The sequence below is a fragment of the Pelodiscus sinensis genome, chromosome 1, assembly GCF_049634645.1.
Source record: "Pelodiscus sinensis isolate JC-2024 chromosome 1, ASM4963464v1, whole genome shotgun sequence".
In the NCBI taxonomy this organism is placed as follows: Eukaryota; Metazoa; Chordata; order Testudines; family Trionychidae; genus Pelodiscus; species Pelodiscus sinensis.
Window position 1 is genome coordinate 23,735,697 of NC_134711.1, and position 20,538 is coordinate 23,756,234.

Below are 20,538 nucleotides of genomic sequence, written 5' to 3' on the forward strand. Positions count from 1 at the left end.
TGACTTCAGCACCAATATCATGTTTCGTTATAACTCATCACGTGCACATTAAGAAGCAGGGTCTTAATTCTTCCTAAAAATGGAATTTCATTCCCAATCAGAGAGGTTGATGTTGACAGGTTCAGCAGCAGCATATTCTGATTTGCTATCACGTCATGATTAATGCTGCCTTATTGAGTGTCACATGATTATGTTATGTAACATTCAACTTTTTATCATTCCTATACTAATATGATAATGATTTAATTAAACATGACAAAGGAGGAGGAGGTGAGGTCCTATTACTGTAAAAGTTTAAGTGCATAAATCTTGATCTGAAATGGCATTTGAACTTATTTGTGCCCATGGCAAAATGCCTTTATTTAAGGTGTTTTTCTTCTGAAATGAATGAGTGCATTAATTTCTGACATATCATTTGGTGTATCTTCAAAATACCATAGTAGATTTACAACCCTTGTTATGGTTAAGTCATAAGTAAGGCTCAAGAATTCACTCAGCTACATTTGATACTTTCACAGATTCATATTACATCTGTTGAAATATTTTAAAGTGCAGTTTATATGGTTGATGTATTTATTTTCTGGAACATTGTATATTGAATTATTAAGAAGATTCAAAAGATTCCCAAGATGAGGCGTATTTGTTCGGATTAGTTCAGAAAAGCCTGCATTTTGATATACAGCCAACATAACAATTCTCACATGGTTGCAAGTGGAAGGTAGACAGTAATTCGCTTCCAGTTCTGGAATCTTTCTGATCTGTAAATTGAACTCTCAGTGTAATGCCGACAACCTATACTTGGAGGAACACACTCCTCAGTCACCAGGTGCCAGTCTCTCCCACTGTTTAAGGAATACTGCAAGTGAATGCCATGGGAATCACTGAATGGCTTACTGCAACCCATGCTCAGCTCAAACTGCAGAAAAGTAGAGGCTGATACATGGAAATCCCAAGTCTCAGCGTAGCGAGGTTTTCCTAAAAAAAGAGAAAATATTTTCAACGGTGTGTAATGTTTGTTTTTCCTTTTCCTCAGCATGTTCAACTTTACAGTCTGAAATAATTTCTCTTTTCCGAACAGACTATTATATAGCTATCCCCCATTTTTTAAAGTGGATCTTATAAAGATATAAGCCATGTGTAACCTGAAAAATAGGCCCATTCAGGCCTTTCTTTGGTGACACGTACCAATATCTTCACTGAATATCAGAGCTGTATCCATGGAGAGACAGTCAATATCTACTTGACCCCCTTGGATCCTGTACCAGTTTGCTTGTAAGTCCACAGACGCATCAAATTTATCTTGAAAACCAGTCTGAGAGCTGTCATTCATTCCTATAAGGACATCATCCAAGGCCCACTGTGCTGAATGTTTACCTACAGACAGGAAGACAAGAAGGTCAGTGAAGCCCCAGTAGGATATTTAATTATGTCTTCACTATGCATGCAGAGTAGCTAAATTGTTTAACAATTCCAGTACCACCTTCTTGTGAGGATAGAGTTCAAGCAATTAAAATCTTCTTGCTAACCACACCTGGCAAGTTATTCAAGTTCTCCTCTTCTTGTCTACAATCCCATTGATCCATTTCCCTCTACACTCTCAGTCACACTGGATATCCTCCTACTGTACTTCCCTCTGCCCCGCTTTAATGCTACTTAACTGGGAAGCAGGAGGAGAAGAAAATGACAACTTCATCTTATAAATTGTTGGCAAAACTTACACCAAGATTATAAACAGTATATCTAAGTAACCATATAAACTTACTTGGCCTGCTCCCTGATTCTCATTCCTTCCAGTCTGTTGTTAATCATAAAGTTAGACTGTAAACAGTTTGGTGCTGGAACAGTGCAGTTATTTGCTCTGCAAAGCACCATGCATGTTTATAGTCTTCTATAAACAATAACAATATCAATAATAATATTATGACTGAGAAAAACCCTATTAGGCAGTAAGCTATGGAGAGCCCAAAAGCCAAATCTGTGCTGTTGTGGCTGTAGAGATATAATATATTTTAATTTGCTTTTCCTCAATTATAATTTCCATGCCATTAACCTTATTTCCAAGTACTGGAAGGCCGGATGTTTGTTCTACTGGAAAGCTGCTTATTACGTTTTTAGTAAAGCATTGCATACCATGTTGAGGTTGCCACCATCGGAAAGCAGTTGCAGATGTTTTTGCTTCACGAGGTAGTTCTATTGAAACAATCTGTGGTTCTAAGTAAGACATGAAGTCCAGCTCTCGCAGCAAATGCCAGGTTATTCCATTGTTATTTGTGTATTGAACTACAAGCCCTGTATTAAAAATGAACAGTCATTTATTTAAACCGCATGGGAAAAACAAGGCCAATCTTTCAGTCCGTATTCAGCCAAATCCCTATACAGCTTGTACCTCCCTAAACCGGGACTCTCTGGACCACAGATGACGGCAGGAAGGTCAGGTGGCACAGCTGGGAGCCTGGCAGTTGGGAGTTCCAGCAGCACGGCTAGGAGCATTGTGGCAAGGCTATTTCGGGAGAGAGGGTGGGGAAGGGCAGCAGCCATGTGAACTGGGAGATAGCTTGCTTTTCTTCCCATTCCCCTATCAGGGAACGAGGAGAAAGTACTGTTGGTGAGCATTTCAGCCTGCCAAACCACAGTCTGACAGACCTGCAAGTAGCTGTCTTGTCACAAACCAGCTCCACAGGCCAGATCCACAGGGAGGGCCTGGAATCACACAGCTGGATGGAGGAAGAGAGGCCGGCTGGAGCTGGAAGTGGAGTTGGCAGTGGGCTGGAGGGGCCAGTGGCAGGGGACTTCCCTTGGTCTGACAAATTCCCTTGTTTGGGATCAGTCAGGTCCTGAGGCTGCCAGACCAAGGAGGTCCAATCTGTATCAGTCCAATCTGTACGCCACATGACATGAACAAATGGTTTGTTATTTTCACATAGCACATACTTTTTTGTGACAAGAACCCTTTGTTGGCAGGATATTCTTATGGTTGTCAGAATTTACCAGTTATATGCTGCTTGATTCAGCAGTAAGTTCACAGAGTCTCCCGTTGGTTTTACAGATGCAGCCCCAGAGATGGCACCACTGAAACTGTGGGATGAATCTGACTCACTGTCTTTTAATATATTTAATAATTACTTCATCTAATGAATCTGCATGGCTTGCTCAGGTCACTAAAAGTCTGTGTTTTTGAAGGCTGTGAACCTAGTCCTTTCTAAAGATGGGCCCTGTCGTTTCTCCCTTACCATACATACTGTCTCCTTAAAAGTTACATTATCTCCATTATTTTAGATTCAGTATGGTAGATATTAGAACATAGTGGAGCAGTGGGGGACAGCAGTAATTTATTGGCACTGCCCATCATGTAGGATAACGAAAGAAATACCAGTAAGATGCTATGGGTACGAGTCTGCTCTCACAGCAGTTTTACATTCCATTGTGGGCAGTGGATTTACTTGTGACTAAGAGGTGAGAGAGGAGATTCAAGCCTTATGAGTATAATGTATGAAAAGAGACTCTGGTCCTGACTCTGATCTCATTTATACTGGTATAAATGAGGATGTTCACTGATGTCGATGGTCTCAAACTGCAGTACGAGGTGAAAGAGGCTCTCCTGTGTAGAAAGCAATGTATGTCCTGTCTTGCTTCCCCGTTCACATACCCTCAATTTAAACTGGGAAAATTCTGTTTAATCCAATGGATTTACTCTTGATTTAGACCAGGGGTCTCCAAACTACGGCCCGCGGGCCGGATGCGGCCCGCGAGGCCCTCTCATCCGGCCCGTGGAGACCTTTTTGTCTACGGAAAAAAAATTACGGAAATTTACGTGTATCATTTTCAAGAATGAAATACGTGAAGAACAATTTGAGAACAAACTTGTCCGATGATAATCTCAGGTCACTGTTGATGTTAGGGACAACAAATCTAAAGCCAGAAATGTCTGCTATTTTGGCATCCAGGAAACAATTTCACCATTCACACTAATACAGGTGTTCATGTGTAGTGTATCAATGTGTTATTAAATAATAACTGAATAAAATAATCTTAAATAAATAATTAAAAACAACATCCATGTTTTGATTGTTTTTTATTTGGACCTCAAGTGTGTAGTCGGCCCCCGAACTGCTGTTTGATAGTTAATGCGGCCCTCGGGCTGAAAAGTTTGGAGACCCCTGATTTAGACCAATGTACATAAAGGGAGAATCAGGCCCTTCCTCCATATTACTATTTTATTCTATGATTTTTCACCCTCTTCAATTGCTTAGCTGAATAAATTATACAGTGTAAATTAGCTCAAGCCCAATGTTAACAAACACTTTTATCTTGACTTTCAACTGGGATCGCACTGTTTTTTTAGAATACTTATATGATAATAATGTAACTTTCTTATCATTAGATCACAGTTTCTAATGCATTTATCCTAAGCCTGCGGTTCTCTCACTGAGGTTGAGTCATGGATTCCATGACTTTCTGTAATCTCTGAGACTTCCACAGTGTCTGGTACAGCTGATCCCATGTCAGCTGCTCAAGCACCCCATGGCTAAACATGCCGGATGCTGCTGAAGCGACCTGGGGCCGACTGCTTGTGTGGTTCCCGGTGGCAGCTGCACTGACCGCTGCTCTGGAGGCCCTGGGCAGCTGGCTCTGAGGATTGCTTGAGCAGTGGTCAGTGCCACTGAGTCCAGAGAGCACCCAAGCAGAAGTTCAGGGGGCACTCTGGGAACTGTCTCAGTAGCATTGATCTAGGAGCCACTACAGCAGTGGCACCAGGGTGCCTGGAGACCATCCAAAGAGTGGGGACCAGGGTCTCTCAGAGCATTGGTCCGGGAAGAAAATATGCACCAGAAGTAGAGATTTAGTCAGGGGTATTTTTTGGTAAAAGTCATGGACTGTTCATGGGCCATGAATTTTTATTTACTATCCGTGACCTGTCCATAACATTTACCAAAACCACGTGACTAACCCTTAGTTTATTTTCACAACACCACTGTGAGGTAGCATTATTTTCCCCATTTTACTAATTGGGAATTGAGGCAGAGAAAGACTGAGGCTATATCTACACTACAAAGAGAAGTCGGAAAAAGACTTACAAATTGCGAACCACATTTTCCGCTTTTCTTTCGAAAGAGACTTTTCTGACATTTGGCCCGTCTATATGGGGCCAAATGTTGAGAAAAAACTGTCTTTTGGAACATCCCTTCTTCCTCTCAGAAGGAAGTTTACAAGGATGCCAAAAAAACATGTCTGCTTTTCCGAAATTATTTTCAGAAAAGCAGATGAATTCCTTGGATGCACCAGAGCTTTTCCGGAATATCTCTGGTGTTCTAGAAAAGCTCTGCAGTGTAGACACAGCCAAGTGACTTGCCCAAGGTCACTCAGGAAGTCCATGGAATTGGGACTTGAACATGTATCTCCCACAGCCTAACCCAGTCCCCTGACCATTGGAACAGCCTTCTGCATCTATTTCAGCATGGGTTCTCTGTCCCAATGAAAACTGTATATTTCTGATATTAAAACATGGTATGAAAATTATACATTACCTTGATCATGCCAGAATCTGTGTTTTCATTGCTCTAAGGACTTTGTGCAAGGATTTAGAGATTTACATTTAAACTGGCAGTATTATACTAAGCCTGAGAAGTGTCTGTGGGATGCAAATCACATGGAGAGTAGGATCTTTTGTACATCAAGGTTTTCCAATGGTACAAAAAATGTTATTTGTTTCTGTACCTGTCTTGTCAGGCAGTGTCCCAGTGGTGCTGACAGCATCCCCATAAGAATTGAGGTTAGCCCTCATACTGAGCACAGAACCATGCAGAGGCAATTTGCTACAGTGCATATTATTTGAGCTGATACACAATTATGCTTGGAACCAGTACACAGTCATACACATAAGCCTAGGCATATTTTCAAATTGCTGTAAAACCAACTGACAAATCAGACGGTGGTCCTGTTGTTACACTCTGGGAGGAAAATTAGAAAGCATTCAGGAAATACACAAACAATTAATTTTGATTCATTTTCAATGTTGTTTTTTTAAACAGCATTCCTATAACACAAAAGTCATCACTTTCTTTGCTCAGTTGGCAGAACAGAGTCATAACAATGTAGAACAAATTAGCTTGAAAAACTATTCTGATTACCACTATATCTTACATTTCCATGGAAAGCTGTGTTCTTTCGCATGTAATCACAATAAAATAATTACATAATGTTCCCAGCTGTCCATATGCAATAAAAGTTATAACATATAGGATCAAATCCTCAGCTGGCACAAACTGTCACAGCTCTAGTGCAGTGGTACCCAACCTTTCAGGACTGCCAGTCGCCTGGGGGCGGGGCTGCTCACGCGCCGCGTGCCCGGGGCTGGCACCGTGCACGAGACGCGCGCCCGGAGCTGGCACCGCGCACGAGCCACACGCCTGGGGCCGGCACCGCGCACGAGCCGTGTGCCCAGGGCCGGTACCGCGCATGCACCACGCACCCGGGGCCAGCCCAGATCATTTGGCAGATGCACATAAATGCCCCGGTGGGTGCCATGGCGCCCGTGGACACCACATTGGGGACCACTGCTCTAGTGTCTCCAGTGGAACTGGAGGGTCTGCCCCAGAGTTGCTTCCTCATTCTTACAAACTCAAGTTTCAGAACTCCCCTAAATCCTTCCCCTCCACCAAAACAAACAAATTTACACTTAGAGCATGAGAAAAATGAGTGTAAGCAGAAGGGAAAGATTAATTTCTTTGGCCTAAATAACATTTTTCCTCAATTCAGTCTCATAATTCTGCATTTATGAGGTGAATACATATAATAAGATTAACATCAAGTTTGTGTGGCTTGAAGGTAAACAGGAGTTCAAAATATAGACTAATTAGGAGTAGATTACTTGCTATGTATTAAAAAACTAGCCAATTAGCCCTTCATAAGACGGGATTTTCAGGTCTCTCCTCCACGTCGGTCTTCTCTCCTGAGCCTCCGGTCTCTCGCTCCGTCTCTCTCTCTCTCTCTCTCTCTCCTCCTCCTGCCTCCCCCCTCTCTCGCTCAGCTCCCCTCCGCCTCCTGCCTCTCTCTCTGTCTCTCTCTTTCTCTCCTCCCTCTCCTGCCTCTCATTCGGAGGACCGCAGAGGTCAAACAGCCATTTGGGCTCCGCACTCCCTGTGCTACATGGGGAGCATGGAGCCCAAATGGCTGCTTGCGCCACTTGCTCCCCCGCGGCAGCCTGGCCGAGCGGCGCAGAAGTCAGCCGAGTGGCGGGAGGTGAAGGGAGGGTGGGGCAGTGACATTCATGGCCGGGGGCAGGGCCTGCAGCCGGTGTCACGCCGCACGTCATCGCCCCGCCCCCCTTCTCCTCCCGCCGTGCCGCTCAGCTCACTGTGTCACTCAGCTGGGCCGCCGCGGGGGAGCAAGTGGAGCAAGCGACCGTTTGGGCCCCACACTCCTCATGCAGCACAGGCCGCCCAGAGGGAACAGCCAGCATTTCAGGCAACAGCGCCCCCCAGAGGGAACAGCCAGCATTTCAGGCAACAGCGCCCCCCAGAGGGAACAGCCAGCGTTTCAGCGTTACAGACCAGGGGTATGTCTACACTACAAAGTTAGTTTGAACTAACGGAAGTTAGTTCGAACTAACTTTCCTAGGCGCTACATTAGCGCTCTGTTAGTTCGAACTTAATTCGAACTAACGGAGCGCTTAGTTCGAACTAGGTAAACCTCATTTTACGAGGATTAAGCCTAGTTCGAACTAGCTAGTTCGAATTAAGGGCTGTGTAGACCCTTAATTCGAACTAGTGGGAGGCTAAGGCTTCCCAGGTTTCCCTGGTGGCCACTCTGGCCAACACCAGGGAAACTCGTATGCCCCCCTCCCGGCCCCGGAGCCCTTAAAGGGCCACGGGCTGGCTACACAGTTTGTGCCAGTTGCAAGGCTGCAAGCACCTGTGCCAGCAGACCCTGCACCTGCCACACCATGAGCCAGCCACCCGAGGACACCCAGCCCTCCACTGCTCCCCAGGACCAGCCCAGGAGCCTGCCCGGGGGCGCAAAAGGCGGGCGCCCGCTTGGTCAAGTGCGGAGATCGTGGACCTCATCGAGGTTTGGGGGGAAGCCTCCAATGTCCATGATCTCCGCACTAGCCACAGGAACGCGGCCGTCTACGGCCGCATGGCTGCCAGCCTGGCCGCCAGGGGCCACCAGCGCAGCCGGGAGCAGGTCCGGTGCAAAATTAAGGACTTGCGGCAGTCCTACTCCCGGGCCTGCCAGCTAGGGGCCGACCCGGAGGCCTGCCCCACTTCCACGCCCTGGACCGCCTCCTGGGGGCTCATGCCGTCCCTGCCCCCCAGGACGTGATTGACCCCGGGGCAGAGGGCCCGCTCCTGGAGACGGAGGAGGAGGAGGAGGGCTCTGAGAGCCAGGAGCCTGCCGCCAGCCTGCCCAGGACCCGGGACCCCAGAGGCACCCCACAGAGCCGCTCACCTGTGTCGTCTGAGGCCGGGGAGGCGTCCACCTGTGAGTACCATCGTGTTCCCCTTATGTGTATGGGGGGCTGGGGCGAGAGGGAGCCCCGGGACCGTGCACCTGGGCCTTGCCCACCAAGGAGCAGCAGCTGGGGATCCTGCAGGGGCCCTGGCCTTGCAGAGGGGAGCTGGGTTTCACACACCTGGGCCCCTGGGGTAATTGACCGCTGGTCTTGTTGCACCACAGCTGCAGCACCTGGGCCTGCAGGGTGCACCACACCGCCTGCAGCAGCTGCCCGTGCCCGGGCAAGCAGGAGAGCCAGGAATGAGGAGGAGTACCAAAGGCGGCACCTCCGGTTCATGGACCACCAGCTCCGCACCCAGGACCACTAGGTCCAGGAGGACCTGAGGCTGCACCGGAGGAGTCTGGAAGCCCTGGAGGAGCAGGGCCGTGCCCTGCGAGGCCACTTCCAGAGCCTGCTCGACCGCTTCCCATTTCCTCCTCCCCCTGCTCCTCCTACTCCTCCTGCTCCCCTTCCTGCTCCCCTTTCTGCTCCCGCTCCTGCTTCCTCCACACCCCCTGTCCCTCCTGCCCCCCCCCCACAACCATTTCCCACCGACGCCCCCGGACCCGCAGTGTGGCGAGATGGGAGAGGCAGCCGGACTCCCACCCCTGAGCTTTCCTTTCCCTTCCTCCCTTCCCTCCCCTTCCAGCTCCCTCGTCCCAGGTTTCCCCCTCCCCTCTCCCACCCTCATTCCTCCCTCCCCCCACCCCAGTTATGTGAAATAGACGTTTTTGGTTGAAAAACAGGTGTCTTTATTTTACAGTAGGTGGGGGGGGGGGGGGAAGGGGAAGGGGGGTAGGGTGGAAGAAGGCCCCAGTGGGGCATGCAGGGAGAGGTCAGTCCTCCTCCTCCACCAGGAAGCTCTCCCGCAGGGCTTCCTGGATCCGGACGGCCCCCCGCTGGGCTTCCCGGATGGCGGCGGTGCGGGGCTGACCGTAGTGTTCAGCCATGCGGTCAGCCTCAGCCATCCAGGCTGGCAGGAAAGCCTCCCCCTTTCGCTCACACAAATTGTGGAGCACACAACATGCTGCCACCACGGGAGGGATGTTGTGCTCGGCCAGGTCCAGATGGGTGAGGAGGCATCGAAAGCGGGCTTTCAGTCGCCCGAAGGCCCCCTCCACCACGATGCGGGCCCTGGTCAGCCTGGCATTGAAGGCCTGGCGGGAGGGATTGAGGTGCCCCGTGTAGGGCTTCATGAGCCAGGGCTGCAGTGGGTAGGCGGCATCCCCCACCAGGCACACGGGCATTAGGAAAAACATTTTACTAGGAGGGTAGTGAAGCATTGGAATGGGTTACCTAGGGAAGTAGTGGAGTCTCCATCCCTAGAGGTGTTTAAGTCTCAGCTTGACAAAACCCTGGCCGGGTTGATTTAGATGGGATTGGTCCTGCCTAGAGCGGAGGGCTGGACTTGACGACCTTCTGAGGTCTCTTCCAGTTCTATGATGCTATGATAAGGGGATGGTTGGATGAAATAACATGATCTTGGTAACTAATTGACCATTCATTATAGGGAACTTTCTGGGTGTCTGGCTGGTGAGTCTTACCCACATGCTCAGGGTTTAGCTGATCGCCATATTTGGGGTCAGGAAGGAATTTTCCTCCAGGGTAGATTGGCAGAGGCCCTGGAGGATTTTCGCCTTCCTCTGTAGCATTGGGCACAGATCACAGCTGAAGGACTCTCTGCATGTTGGGGCCTTCAAAGTATTTGAAGGCTTCAATATCTGAGACATAGGTGAGAGGATTATTCTAAGAGGGGTGGGCGAGATTCTGTGGCCTGCGCTGTGCAGGGGGTCAGACTAGATGATCATAAGGGTCCCTTCTGACCTTAAAGTCTATGAGTCTATGAGTCTATGTCCACGTCCCCGACCCTGATGTGGCGGTCGGGGAAGAAGGTCCCGGCCTGCAGCTGCTGGCACACGGAGGAGTTGCGGTACACCCGGGCATCGTGTGCTTTGCCGGACCAGCCCACATTAATGTCCGTGAACTGTCCCCGGTGGTCACACACGGCCTGCAGGATCACGGAGAAGTACCCCTTGCGGTTCACGTAATGGGACGCCTGGTGTTCCGGGGCACGGATGGGGATGTGCGTCCCGTCGATGGCCCCCCCGCAGTTGGGGAAGCCGAGGGCGCCGAATCCCCGGATGACGGCGTCCAGGTCGGCGAGGCGGACCACCCTGTGGAGCAGCACCCGGTTGATGGCCTTGACCACCTGCGGAGAGAGACACAGCAAAGCGCCAATCAGTGGGGCGCCCGGATGGCTGGGAGCGTTCGTGCCCTGGCAATACCCCGCGCCCCACTCCCGGAAGCAACCCCCCTGGCGGCGTGTAGTACGGCCGGGACAGCCCGACCCCTCCGGTGCGGGGCGCTTTCGCCTCCTCCCGCCCCTCCTTTGTTCCTGGGGCGGCCCATCCCCTCCTCGCAGTCCCCCTCCCCCCCGGCTCGGTGGCCGACGAGTGTCATACCTGCATGAGCACCGCTCCGACGGTGGATCTCCCCATGCCGAACTGGTTCCCGACGGATCAGTAGCTGTCCGGCGTGGAGAGCTTCCAGAGGGCGATGGCCACACGCTTCTGGAGGGGGATGGCGGGCCTCATGCGAGTGTCCCTTCTGCGCAGGGCAGGGGCGAGCCACTCGCAGAGCTCCAGGAAGGTGTCCCTCCTCATCCTGAAGTTCTGGGTCCACTGTCGGTCCTCCCAGCGCTCCAGGACGATGCGGTCCCACCAGTCGGTGATGGTGTCCAGACGCCAGACGCGGCGGGGCACGCCGGTGCCGGGGCGCTGCCGCGGCTCCTCCACAGCCCCCAGGGCGGCCAGGCGGAGAGGCAGGGGGCTGACGTTCACCAGGTGGTGCCAGGCAGCCTCGAGCCATTGCTGGCAGGCTTGCAGCAGCAAGTCCAGAAAGTGCACCAGAAGGTGCAGGGCGAGCTGTGGCTCCATGTTGCGACCTGTGGCGGCCCCCCCGAAGGGAAGCACCGACACAGACGGGCACAGAGACCAACGCTTTGCTGTCCCTCGGCGAGGTTGGCAAGCAAGCAGGAAAAGCTGAGAACCGGCTGTCCAGGGGGGGTCCCTTTAAGCTCGAGCCTCAGATAGCCTCAGACAGCAGCCACACAAAGCAACTACTGACCTGATGCCCTGCCAGAACCGGTTTCAGCTGCCCTTAAATGCCCCCCTGCGTCCAATCAGTGTGGACACACTAGTTCGAGTTAGCAAAACGCTAATTCGAACTAGTTTTTAGTTCTAGATGTGTTAGTTCGAATTAGCTTAGTTCGAATTAACTAATTCGAACTAAGTTCGAATTAGCGCTGTAGTGTAGACGTACCCTCACAGACATTGGGCTACTATATATATGATGACAACTGTATCATTCATAAAAGGGGAGCTTAATTTGCATTAACAATGAAATTATCTTATTAATTCTGTAAAATAGGTCCAATGAACAATAACAATGCTAAATGCTAGCTTCAAATGAAAAGGGGCATTACCTTCATTCCTGGCTCTTGGTTTGTTGCAGAGAGTACCAGAGGCTTTGCTTCCAATTTGTAAATAAAACTGAACAAGTCTGTTAAAAAATAGAAAGTCTTCTTACAGGAGATATATAATGCTGTTAGTTTTTTTTGTTAAAATATCATAGTTCACATGCAGCATAAACAACTCTATTTTCAGCACTTCTTAATTTAGGTAAAGTTCCCACCAAAATCAACAACCTATTAGGTCCATGGAAGTTTTTCCCAAGTAGGGAGTAATATGGAGTCTGTAGAGCAAACTGGATTTGCGTGGAGTGTTGATACCATGCTTAATAAATGTACTGTTCATTCAGTGAAGTGTATCTATTTAGCAATTTTGGAAAAACTTTAATACAGGTTGAACCTCTGTAGGCTGGCACTCTTGGTTTAGATCAGTGCTGAACTAGAAAATTTGCTGAACCACAGGAGATCAATATGGTCTAGCAGCATTACCAACACTACCACTGCTCACTGGGTTCTTAGAAGATATTTAGGGGTAAATTAGAGCTAATAACAGCACAGAACACTGAGAGCTAGGACTGGTGGATGTAAACAAACTTTATGGCAAACTCCATGATAACTGGACATCCGACTAACTAAAATCATGGTGTACCACAGACGTTGTTGGACCCGAGAGTGTTGGACTAGAGAAGTTCAACCTGCAGAATTTAAAAAAATCATTCTAAAGCAGTTTAATACGTTTTCATTAGTGAGGCAATAAAATCACCTTGACTTCTATCCTTGTGAAGCTACTAACAGCATAATACAGTAAAACTCCATTGGTCCGGCATCCAATGCTCCGGCACTCCTGATGGTCTGGCACCATCAGGAACCCAGAAGTGCTCCGGCTGCCGGACAATTGGAGCTGCTCTGCTCCCGGCTTACCCGATTCAGCTGCTGGTCAGTTTCAGCAGCAGCTGAATCAGGGACACCTGGGGCAGAGCCGAACTATCGGAAGGGGGGGGCTATGAAGGGTCTGGGGTGGCATCCCCCTCCACGCCACCCCATCTATTTCAGGATCCTTTCCCTGATAGTAGTTAGTTTTTGACCACAATTGCTTTTGAACTGCAGTTTTCTCTGAGTTGTCTACACTGATGACCACGTCCCTTTCTTGAATTTGTATAGTTAATTTGAACCCTGTATGGAGAAAGGGTAGTTTAACTTTTCCCCTTCACTGAGCTTTGTTTTGTAATTGTCATTATGAGATTCCATGTCAACTTGCCCATTTGCATAGCTTGTTTAGGTTTCTGAAGTTCTTCACAGTCCTCTCTGGCCAACCTAAATAACTTTGTGTCATCTGCAAACATTATTACCTCTCTACTCATTCTTCCCCCGCTCCCTTTCCTAGACAATTAATAAATATATTAAGCAATAGTTGGATATAGTAAAACACCAGGAGGTGCCCTATTGTTAACTTTTCACCATGACTGAAAATTGCTTTTGCTTTCTGTCTCCTAGTCTGTTTTGATTCATGACAATCCTTTGCCTCTGCCCCCATGATTACTTAGCTTGTGTGGGACCTTATGAACGGCCTTCTGAAAAGCACTCACATAATCTATTTCAACATTTTACTTTGTAATTTTAAATATACTTATTTTTATGGGTGACTTTGTGGCTTATGAAAGTGAAAGCCCAAGAACTTGAGCCTCCACTTATGCTGGTTTCATACCAAGATCTCCCCATTCCTTCCATGGGAGGCACACCTGGTTTGCACTGCTATCATCGAGCTCATAATCAAGGTGTTGGACTATAGCCAATCATAGTGCAGCTTAAATGTGTCACAAATGTCACTTGTACAGCTATGCATGAATACCACCATAATCTTCTACTCCTGTCTTTTGGCTTTTCCAAACCCTAGTTTGTACTCATGCTCAATTGTCTAAGCCTGTGTGTTGTGTTTGTTACGTATTGCATGTCTACAGGAATGAGACTAGGAAAGTTTTATTCTGTATCTAATCCCATATCCCCAAAAGTGAACTCACATAGATCCTCTGCTGCATGCCTTGGTTTTGAAAACCATTACCAGACCTGTATAGATAGGCATAGCACAGTATTCAGATAGTTAAACACTATCTGGTGACTGCTTTGAAAAAAAATACTGTTCTATTGTAAAATCCCCTTTTTAAGACTAGTAGTTTCTCATAAATAGACAGACGAGGAACAGGAACATTTTATGCAGGATGACCAGCCTGACCAACCAATCTTTAAAGGTTTGGCCCAAAACAAGCCTCTGAGATTATTCCACAGCCATTAACAACAGAGTATGCAACACAGATGGGAGCCAAGTCAACTCATGAGCCAGATGTCATCACTTGGAAAACAATCTATTCCACAGTTTATACAGCTTCTGTAGTTGCCAGCTCCATGTATGACTATATTCACTGGGCTGATAGTGAAGAAAGACACAGGGAACAAAATTAAGAGCAGGAGGCAGTGAATAATTAGTGACAAAATTGCATGAAGGTATCATATTGGCAGCCTAATGGTGTAAATACTGCTTGTGAAACAGTGCCCCTACTATCCTGGGCCATGTTTTGAGAATAAGGCTACTTACTAGTTTTACTAGTAGGTGTCACTACAGACATTTACTGGGGCAAATCTGAGAAGTCCAACAACTTTCTAAAGCAAACTAGGAATGATAATAGTTTAAAAGGGTCAAGAAGGAGCTTCATCTCCAACTCTGTAATGTTTGAAACATTTTAAAAAATTCAAATGATTTTATACTCTGTAAAATCATAAAGCTGTCCATGTGACCATCTGGAATTAAATATGGTTTACCACAAGAGAAACACCGTTGGTTTTAAAATAGGTTCTCTGTGTGGCCAGAGAATTAATAGTAAGTACAGCTTGCATATAAGGGTACGTCTAGACTACAGGGTTTTGTCGACGGAAGTTTTGTCGACAGATACTGTCGACAAAGCTTCTGTCGACATAGAGCGTCTAGACACATTCAGTTCTGTCGACAAAGCAATCTGCTTTGTCGACAAAACCCTGTAGTCTAGACGCAACCCTACAGGCAATAACACCTTCTGTTGACAGAACTCTGTCGACAGAAGGTGTTATGCCTCGTAAAATGAGGTTTACCAGCGTCGACAAAACTGCTGAGTTCTGTTGACGTTATGTCGACAGAACTCAGTGGTAGTGTAGACGCAGGTATAGTTTTGTCGACAAAAGTCCACTTTTGTCGACAAAACTCAGTAGTCTAGACACACCCCAAGTTTTATATGTTTACTTCAGACATTATGCTCTATGTTACTCATTGCTTAAGATTTTCAAAATTGTAACATAGAGCATAGTAACATAGAGCATAGTAAGCTGTACTTACTATTAATTCTCTGGCCACACAGAGAACCTATTGTAAAACCAAAGGTGTTTCTCTTGTGGTAAACCATATTTAATTCCAGATGTTCACATGGACAGCTTTATGATTTTACAGAGTTTTAAATCATATGCATTTTTAAAAATGTTTCAAACTTTACAGAGTTGGTGATGAAGCTCCTTCTTGACCCTTTTAAACTACTATCATTCCTGGTTTGCTTTAGAAAGTTGTTGGACTTCTCAGATTTGCCCCAGTAAATGTCTGTAGTGACACCTACTGGTAAAACTAGTAAGTAGCCTTATTCTCAAATATGGCCCAGGATAGTAGGGGCACTGTCTATTTATGATCTGTCCCTTCAAGATATAACATTAGGTGATCTCCTCTCTCACATGGATCAAATGCACACAAATACCAGCCAATCAAGAATGGAACACTCAAAAAAAGACAGTTGTTGTTATGATGTTGTTATGTTGCATGCTGCTCCCCTCCAAGATGCCAGCAATGTCATTGAAGCCCCTGCACACACAGAGTTAATTGGGGAGTAAATGGACTGAAAAAATAGTGGCATTAGGGAATGCTCACTCTATGTAGTCCAATCTAATAATTGAAATCATTAGAGCCCTGCAAATCTGCAGATATCCACTTTATATCTGCTGGTATCCTCATCTGTGGTTATAGATGCAGATATCTGCAGCTCATTTTTACAGATATACATGCAGATGTGGATACCAACTTTGTATCCGTGCAGGGCTCTAGAAGTCACCCATAAAGAATGTGGCTAATTATCACATTACTTATTCCTGATCCTACAGCATTAACTCCCACTCCAATTTCTGCTCTCCTTACAGATGGAAGTATGGTGCAGCAGTAGGCAGGTAGATAATGGCTGCATGGCCATGCTGCCAGGATGTATAGGGTTCAGGAGAACAAGTGAAGAAGAATGATTTCAGCAGGTTTGAAGAATAGGTTCTTCATGCATTCTCTGGTTTTGTATAAATTCAAGGCCATGCCTCCTGCCTCTTTTATCTAGAACCTGCTGCTGAGCCATCCTTCCAGATGCAAAGGATCACATTTTTTAGGTTGCCATTCCCTTGCAAATCTTAACTTTTCCTCTTCCTCATTTTTTTTTTCAAGGAAAGATTTTGCCCAGAGCTTTCAAAAACAGTATTTTCTGCTGGGAGCACGCTGTATTTTCTCCCTAAATTGCTCCTTAATTGTGTAGTGGTAGCAGTAAAAATACAAGAATGGTTCACACCGTCTCTTGCTTTATTGCTGTAACAATAAAGGGGGCCCAATACTAAAATACATACATAAGAAGCAGTATTTACTATTGACCTGATATTGGTGGTATCCAGAGGGACAGTTCTTGCCTCCCTTTTGCCAGGCCCATCGAAGTAAAGAGATTTTCCATCACTGAGTGTTCCACAGCCTGTTCCAACCTGACCTCCAGTTATCTTGTACCAGAGAGGGCTCAGCTTCCTCTCAAACCTGTCGAACATCTCACTGTGATTAGGTACATTAGACACACAGGTTCCATGTGCGGCTTCAGAAGAAAAAAATATATAGGAGATGCTTTGTTGAAATAGTGCTGAACAGTGAAAATCAGATGCAGTAAATTGGCAAATTATGAAACAACTCCACGATGAAGCGATTGCACCTCCATTTTATCCTCTTTACAAATACCCTTTCTAGTCAGAATATGCCTCCCTCCCCTAACCTCCCTTCTCCAAGTAGCAAGATGTTTAAGTTAACAGGTGAATGTTGCAATATTTCATGTTGATCAAACACTTTTTGCAAACAGAAAAGGTGTTATCCTACTGCTTCTGTTTAAGTGCAAAACATGTTGATTTGTTATTTTGCTGTGGTAGAGGTTTAGAAAAGTTGCATATGCAACTGGTGGTGTCAATCACAGTTTTTTTTCTTTATAAAAACACTTGAAACCACAAGTGAACAGAATTTTCCACAGAATGTCTGTCATAACATATGTTCATTCCTGGTCATATGCCATCTCAAGGCCAAGGGACTGAAAACGGAAGGAATTCTTTTGAAGATTGGCCAAAAGAATTCTAAGCAGACTTTTTAGTTTATAATATTTTCTCCAGTTTTCTCTTTTATCTCTTTCTCTCTTTCTCCATTTATATGGATGGCAAAATTCAAAGGTCATATTGGTTAGAAAACATCACTAGTGTATGTGCTTCTGTAATGTTCCATTTTGGCAGAGTTGGATATACTAGCTCATGAAATGTGCTTTTATGGAATTAAAAAAAGAGATTCTCACTCCAGGCTTGTGCAATCTATGACATATTTTTCCTCTATAGCAGAGAAAAATAATGAGAGGATACATTTTAAACAATAGTTCATTACAAACATACTTACAGCTATCACATATGAGTAATGTAGCCTTACCTGTATAGCCCAAATCACAGAAACAGACTCCAGAGACACAGTCCCCATGACCATTGCAGTAATTGGCACAAGGCTCTGAGATATAAACCCCATCTAAGCCAAAAGGGGGCATGTTCTTATGAGAGCTGCTCTCCTGGATCCAGCGGAATCTAGTCTTACTGCGAAGAAATTATAACCAAAGGCACAGCATTACCACTGATTGCTTTCATATCCCTTCTATATTGCATCCACTGTTTCATGCTGGAAATTATAAGAAACTTTGCTAGAATAGCCTTTATAAATGAGGTACAAATGCATGTTTGGAAAACTGACCATTTTATTTACATCCTTCTATTTTTGTGAAATTTCCTTAAGAATTTTCATTCCAGACAGTTTCTTTTATGTTTTGTAACCTCCTTTGTTTCTCTGTCAGCACAACTCCCAGTATGGTGAGTGGAGTTTGATGTGGCTTACTAGGCTGGAGTGAACTAAATAGATGCTCTCTTTGTGATTTGTCTCCTTTTAGCTCTGCAAATAGCTTTAGCCACTTAGTCACTGCTGAGCTGGCAGTTAAGTTTTGAAATTCCTGAAATCCATTTGTTACAGTACTTAATAAAATATTCTAGTATTGACAAGGTTGCTGAATTTAACTGATGGCACAGTGTCTTTATGTGTAAAATGCTTAGGACAGGACGATTCAGATATTACAAGAACTGGCTAGTATCTGTAAATAATTGTAGGTATAGCATTTTACAGTACTTTGTGCACATGAATATAAGTGTCTTAGTCCTGACCACAAATCTTAACCTTAAAAATCATTAGCCAGACCCTCAACTAGTGAAAACTGAAACACTTCATTTAAATTCAGTGACCTTGCTAATTTACACAATTTCTCAAGAAATTTTTCAGTGAAAAAGGTTTCTATATAGAAAAAGAAATCCTTATAATAAAGACCAATTTGTAGGAGGATGACATCTGGGAAATAGTCTTGCCAGTGGTTTTACAGTTGCTAGTTAAAGGATCAGGAAGGTTTCCAGATCGGTTTGTCTCCTGTGTGATGCTGGCCCTAGCTAGTTCTAACATCCAAAATATGCTCATCATGAGAACCATTCCAAGTTTCTGAATCACTGGAAGCTGGCTGGCTGGGATAGGTAAGCTGGGAATAAATGTCCATGGGGATCAGAGGTTAACTGGTTTACCCAAAGTCACATAGGAAATCTGTAGCAGAGCTGATCCCCCTCTTCAATGCATTAACAACACGACAATTCGTTTTTACTCTTTCTAATGATTCTATTGTTTTTTCTACTATTCATGACTATGACATATAAGCAAGGAACAAGAGGCACATTTTAATGTAATTGTCAGCTCTCCATCACGTTCCACCAACTAACCACACAGCATATTCCAAGAAGTATCCCCAGAAACATGAACTCCCAGTTGGCAGATAACCAATGTAATGCTTACCCATGAGGAGCCACTTAATACTGTCCCATCTGTAATGCTAAGTTGCTGAATTTATGATACTGGAAGTAACTTTTTGCTTTCTGTTGTGCTGTTGTTTTTTTCTGATCATGCTACTGAACATAATGCCAAACAGATTGCTGCATTGATTCTGTACTGCTTGTTTTGGGTAAATCACATCGGCTAGTGTCAGATTTGTGTGACTTGGCACCTGCTTTTATTGGCTAATTACTGAAAAAAAACTTGTTATGATACACACTGATAATTCGACTCCTCACAGGAAAGACACAGATGCCCCCTGCTACACAACATGCCATATATTGTAAATCTTTGCAGAGAGAGAAGCATAAGGAGCGACTGGCAGTCTGACAGGGCAGAAAATTGCAGATAGCAATAGCATGGCTGCACTCAGAGAGATTTAGACAAGAGAGCAGGCAAGCTCAGTCAATGGGTGGTATATGAACAGACAAGAGGAACATTTCTATGTGGAGAACTAGAGGTACGCCAGACTTCAGAGTTTTTATTTGAGGACATGGGAAGGATGGATATGGAAATGTGAAAATTTAAATAAGATCAAGTAGGATTCTGGAAAGGCTCTTCTTTATGGGTATGTCTACACTACCCTCCTATTTCGAAATAGGAGGGTAATGTAGGCATACCGCAATTGCAAATGAAGCCCGGGATTTGAATTTCCCGGGCTTCATTTGCATAAGCGGGGCGCCGCCATCCGAACTACCTAGTTCGTGCCGCGTGTAGCCGTGCGGCACGGGGTTCGAACCAGCGGGGATTTAAAAATGGCGGCGCCCCACTTATGCAAATGAAGCCCGGGAAATTCAAATTCCGGGCTTCATTTGCAATTCCGGTATGCCTACATTACCCCGCTAGTTCGAACTAGCGAGGTAGTGTAGACATACCCTATGGGGCTTGTTAGAATCTCTAACCTTTGAGGTTTTTCTCATTTATATAGATCACTCTTTAGGTTTCTCCGTGGGTCATGTAACAATGCTCAGATTGAAAAAATTTATTTAAGTAAATGTTTCAAACAAAGTTAAGTCATGTGTACGTTTACAACAAAAATTCCAGGATGAGTTAAGGGGAGACAAGAAGGCATAACATACATTAAAAGCAATAGGTGTTACCTGCCTTGTTCCAGATACTACACTGATGGGAGCTTCAGAAAAATCTAACAGAACTGATTTTCTGAAGAAGTGGGCTATGCCCACGAAAGTTCATGATACCATCTACATGTTTCCTTAGTCTCTAAAGTGCTACCAGACCATTTGTTATTTTAATAGTATTGAGACATCTTATTTGATTCATATTACCTATTGCTCTTTTGCTGGTGTTTCTGACCTAATTGATAAGCATAAAGAA

At 45.7% G+C, this 20,538-nt stretch overlaps 1 protein-coding gene across 2 annotated transcripts in view; it reads right to left on the reverse strand.

The window, feature by feature from the left end:
* RELN (reelin) overlaps window positions 1–20,538 on the reverse strand; it is a 491,382-nt gene that overhangs the window by 95,721 nt on the left and 375,123 nt on the right. For both annotated transcript variants that reach the window (XM_006137543.3, XM_075926876.1), the window contains 6 exons: window positions 17,725–17,882; window positions 16,654–16,861; window positions 11,979–12,055; window positions 2,131–2,289; window positions 1,186–1,374; window positions 702–975 (listed from right to left, as the gene is read on the reverse strand). In XM_006137543.3, coding sequence (XP_006137605.2) covers window positions 702–975; window positions 1,186–1,374; window positions 2,131–2,289; window positions 11,979–12,055; window positions 16,654–16,861; window positions 17,725–17,882 — 1,065 coding nt within the window. The remainder of the gene's footprint in view (window positions 1–701; window positions 976–1,185; window positions 1,375–2,130; window positions 2,290–11,978; window positions 12,056–16,653; window positions 16,862–17,724; window positions 17,883–20,538) is intronic.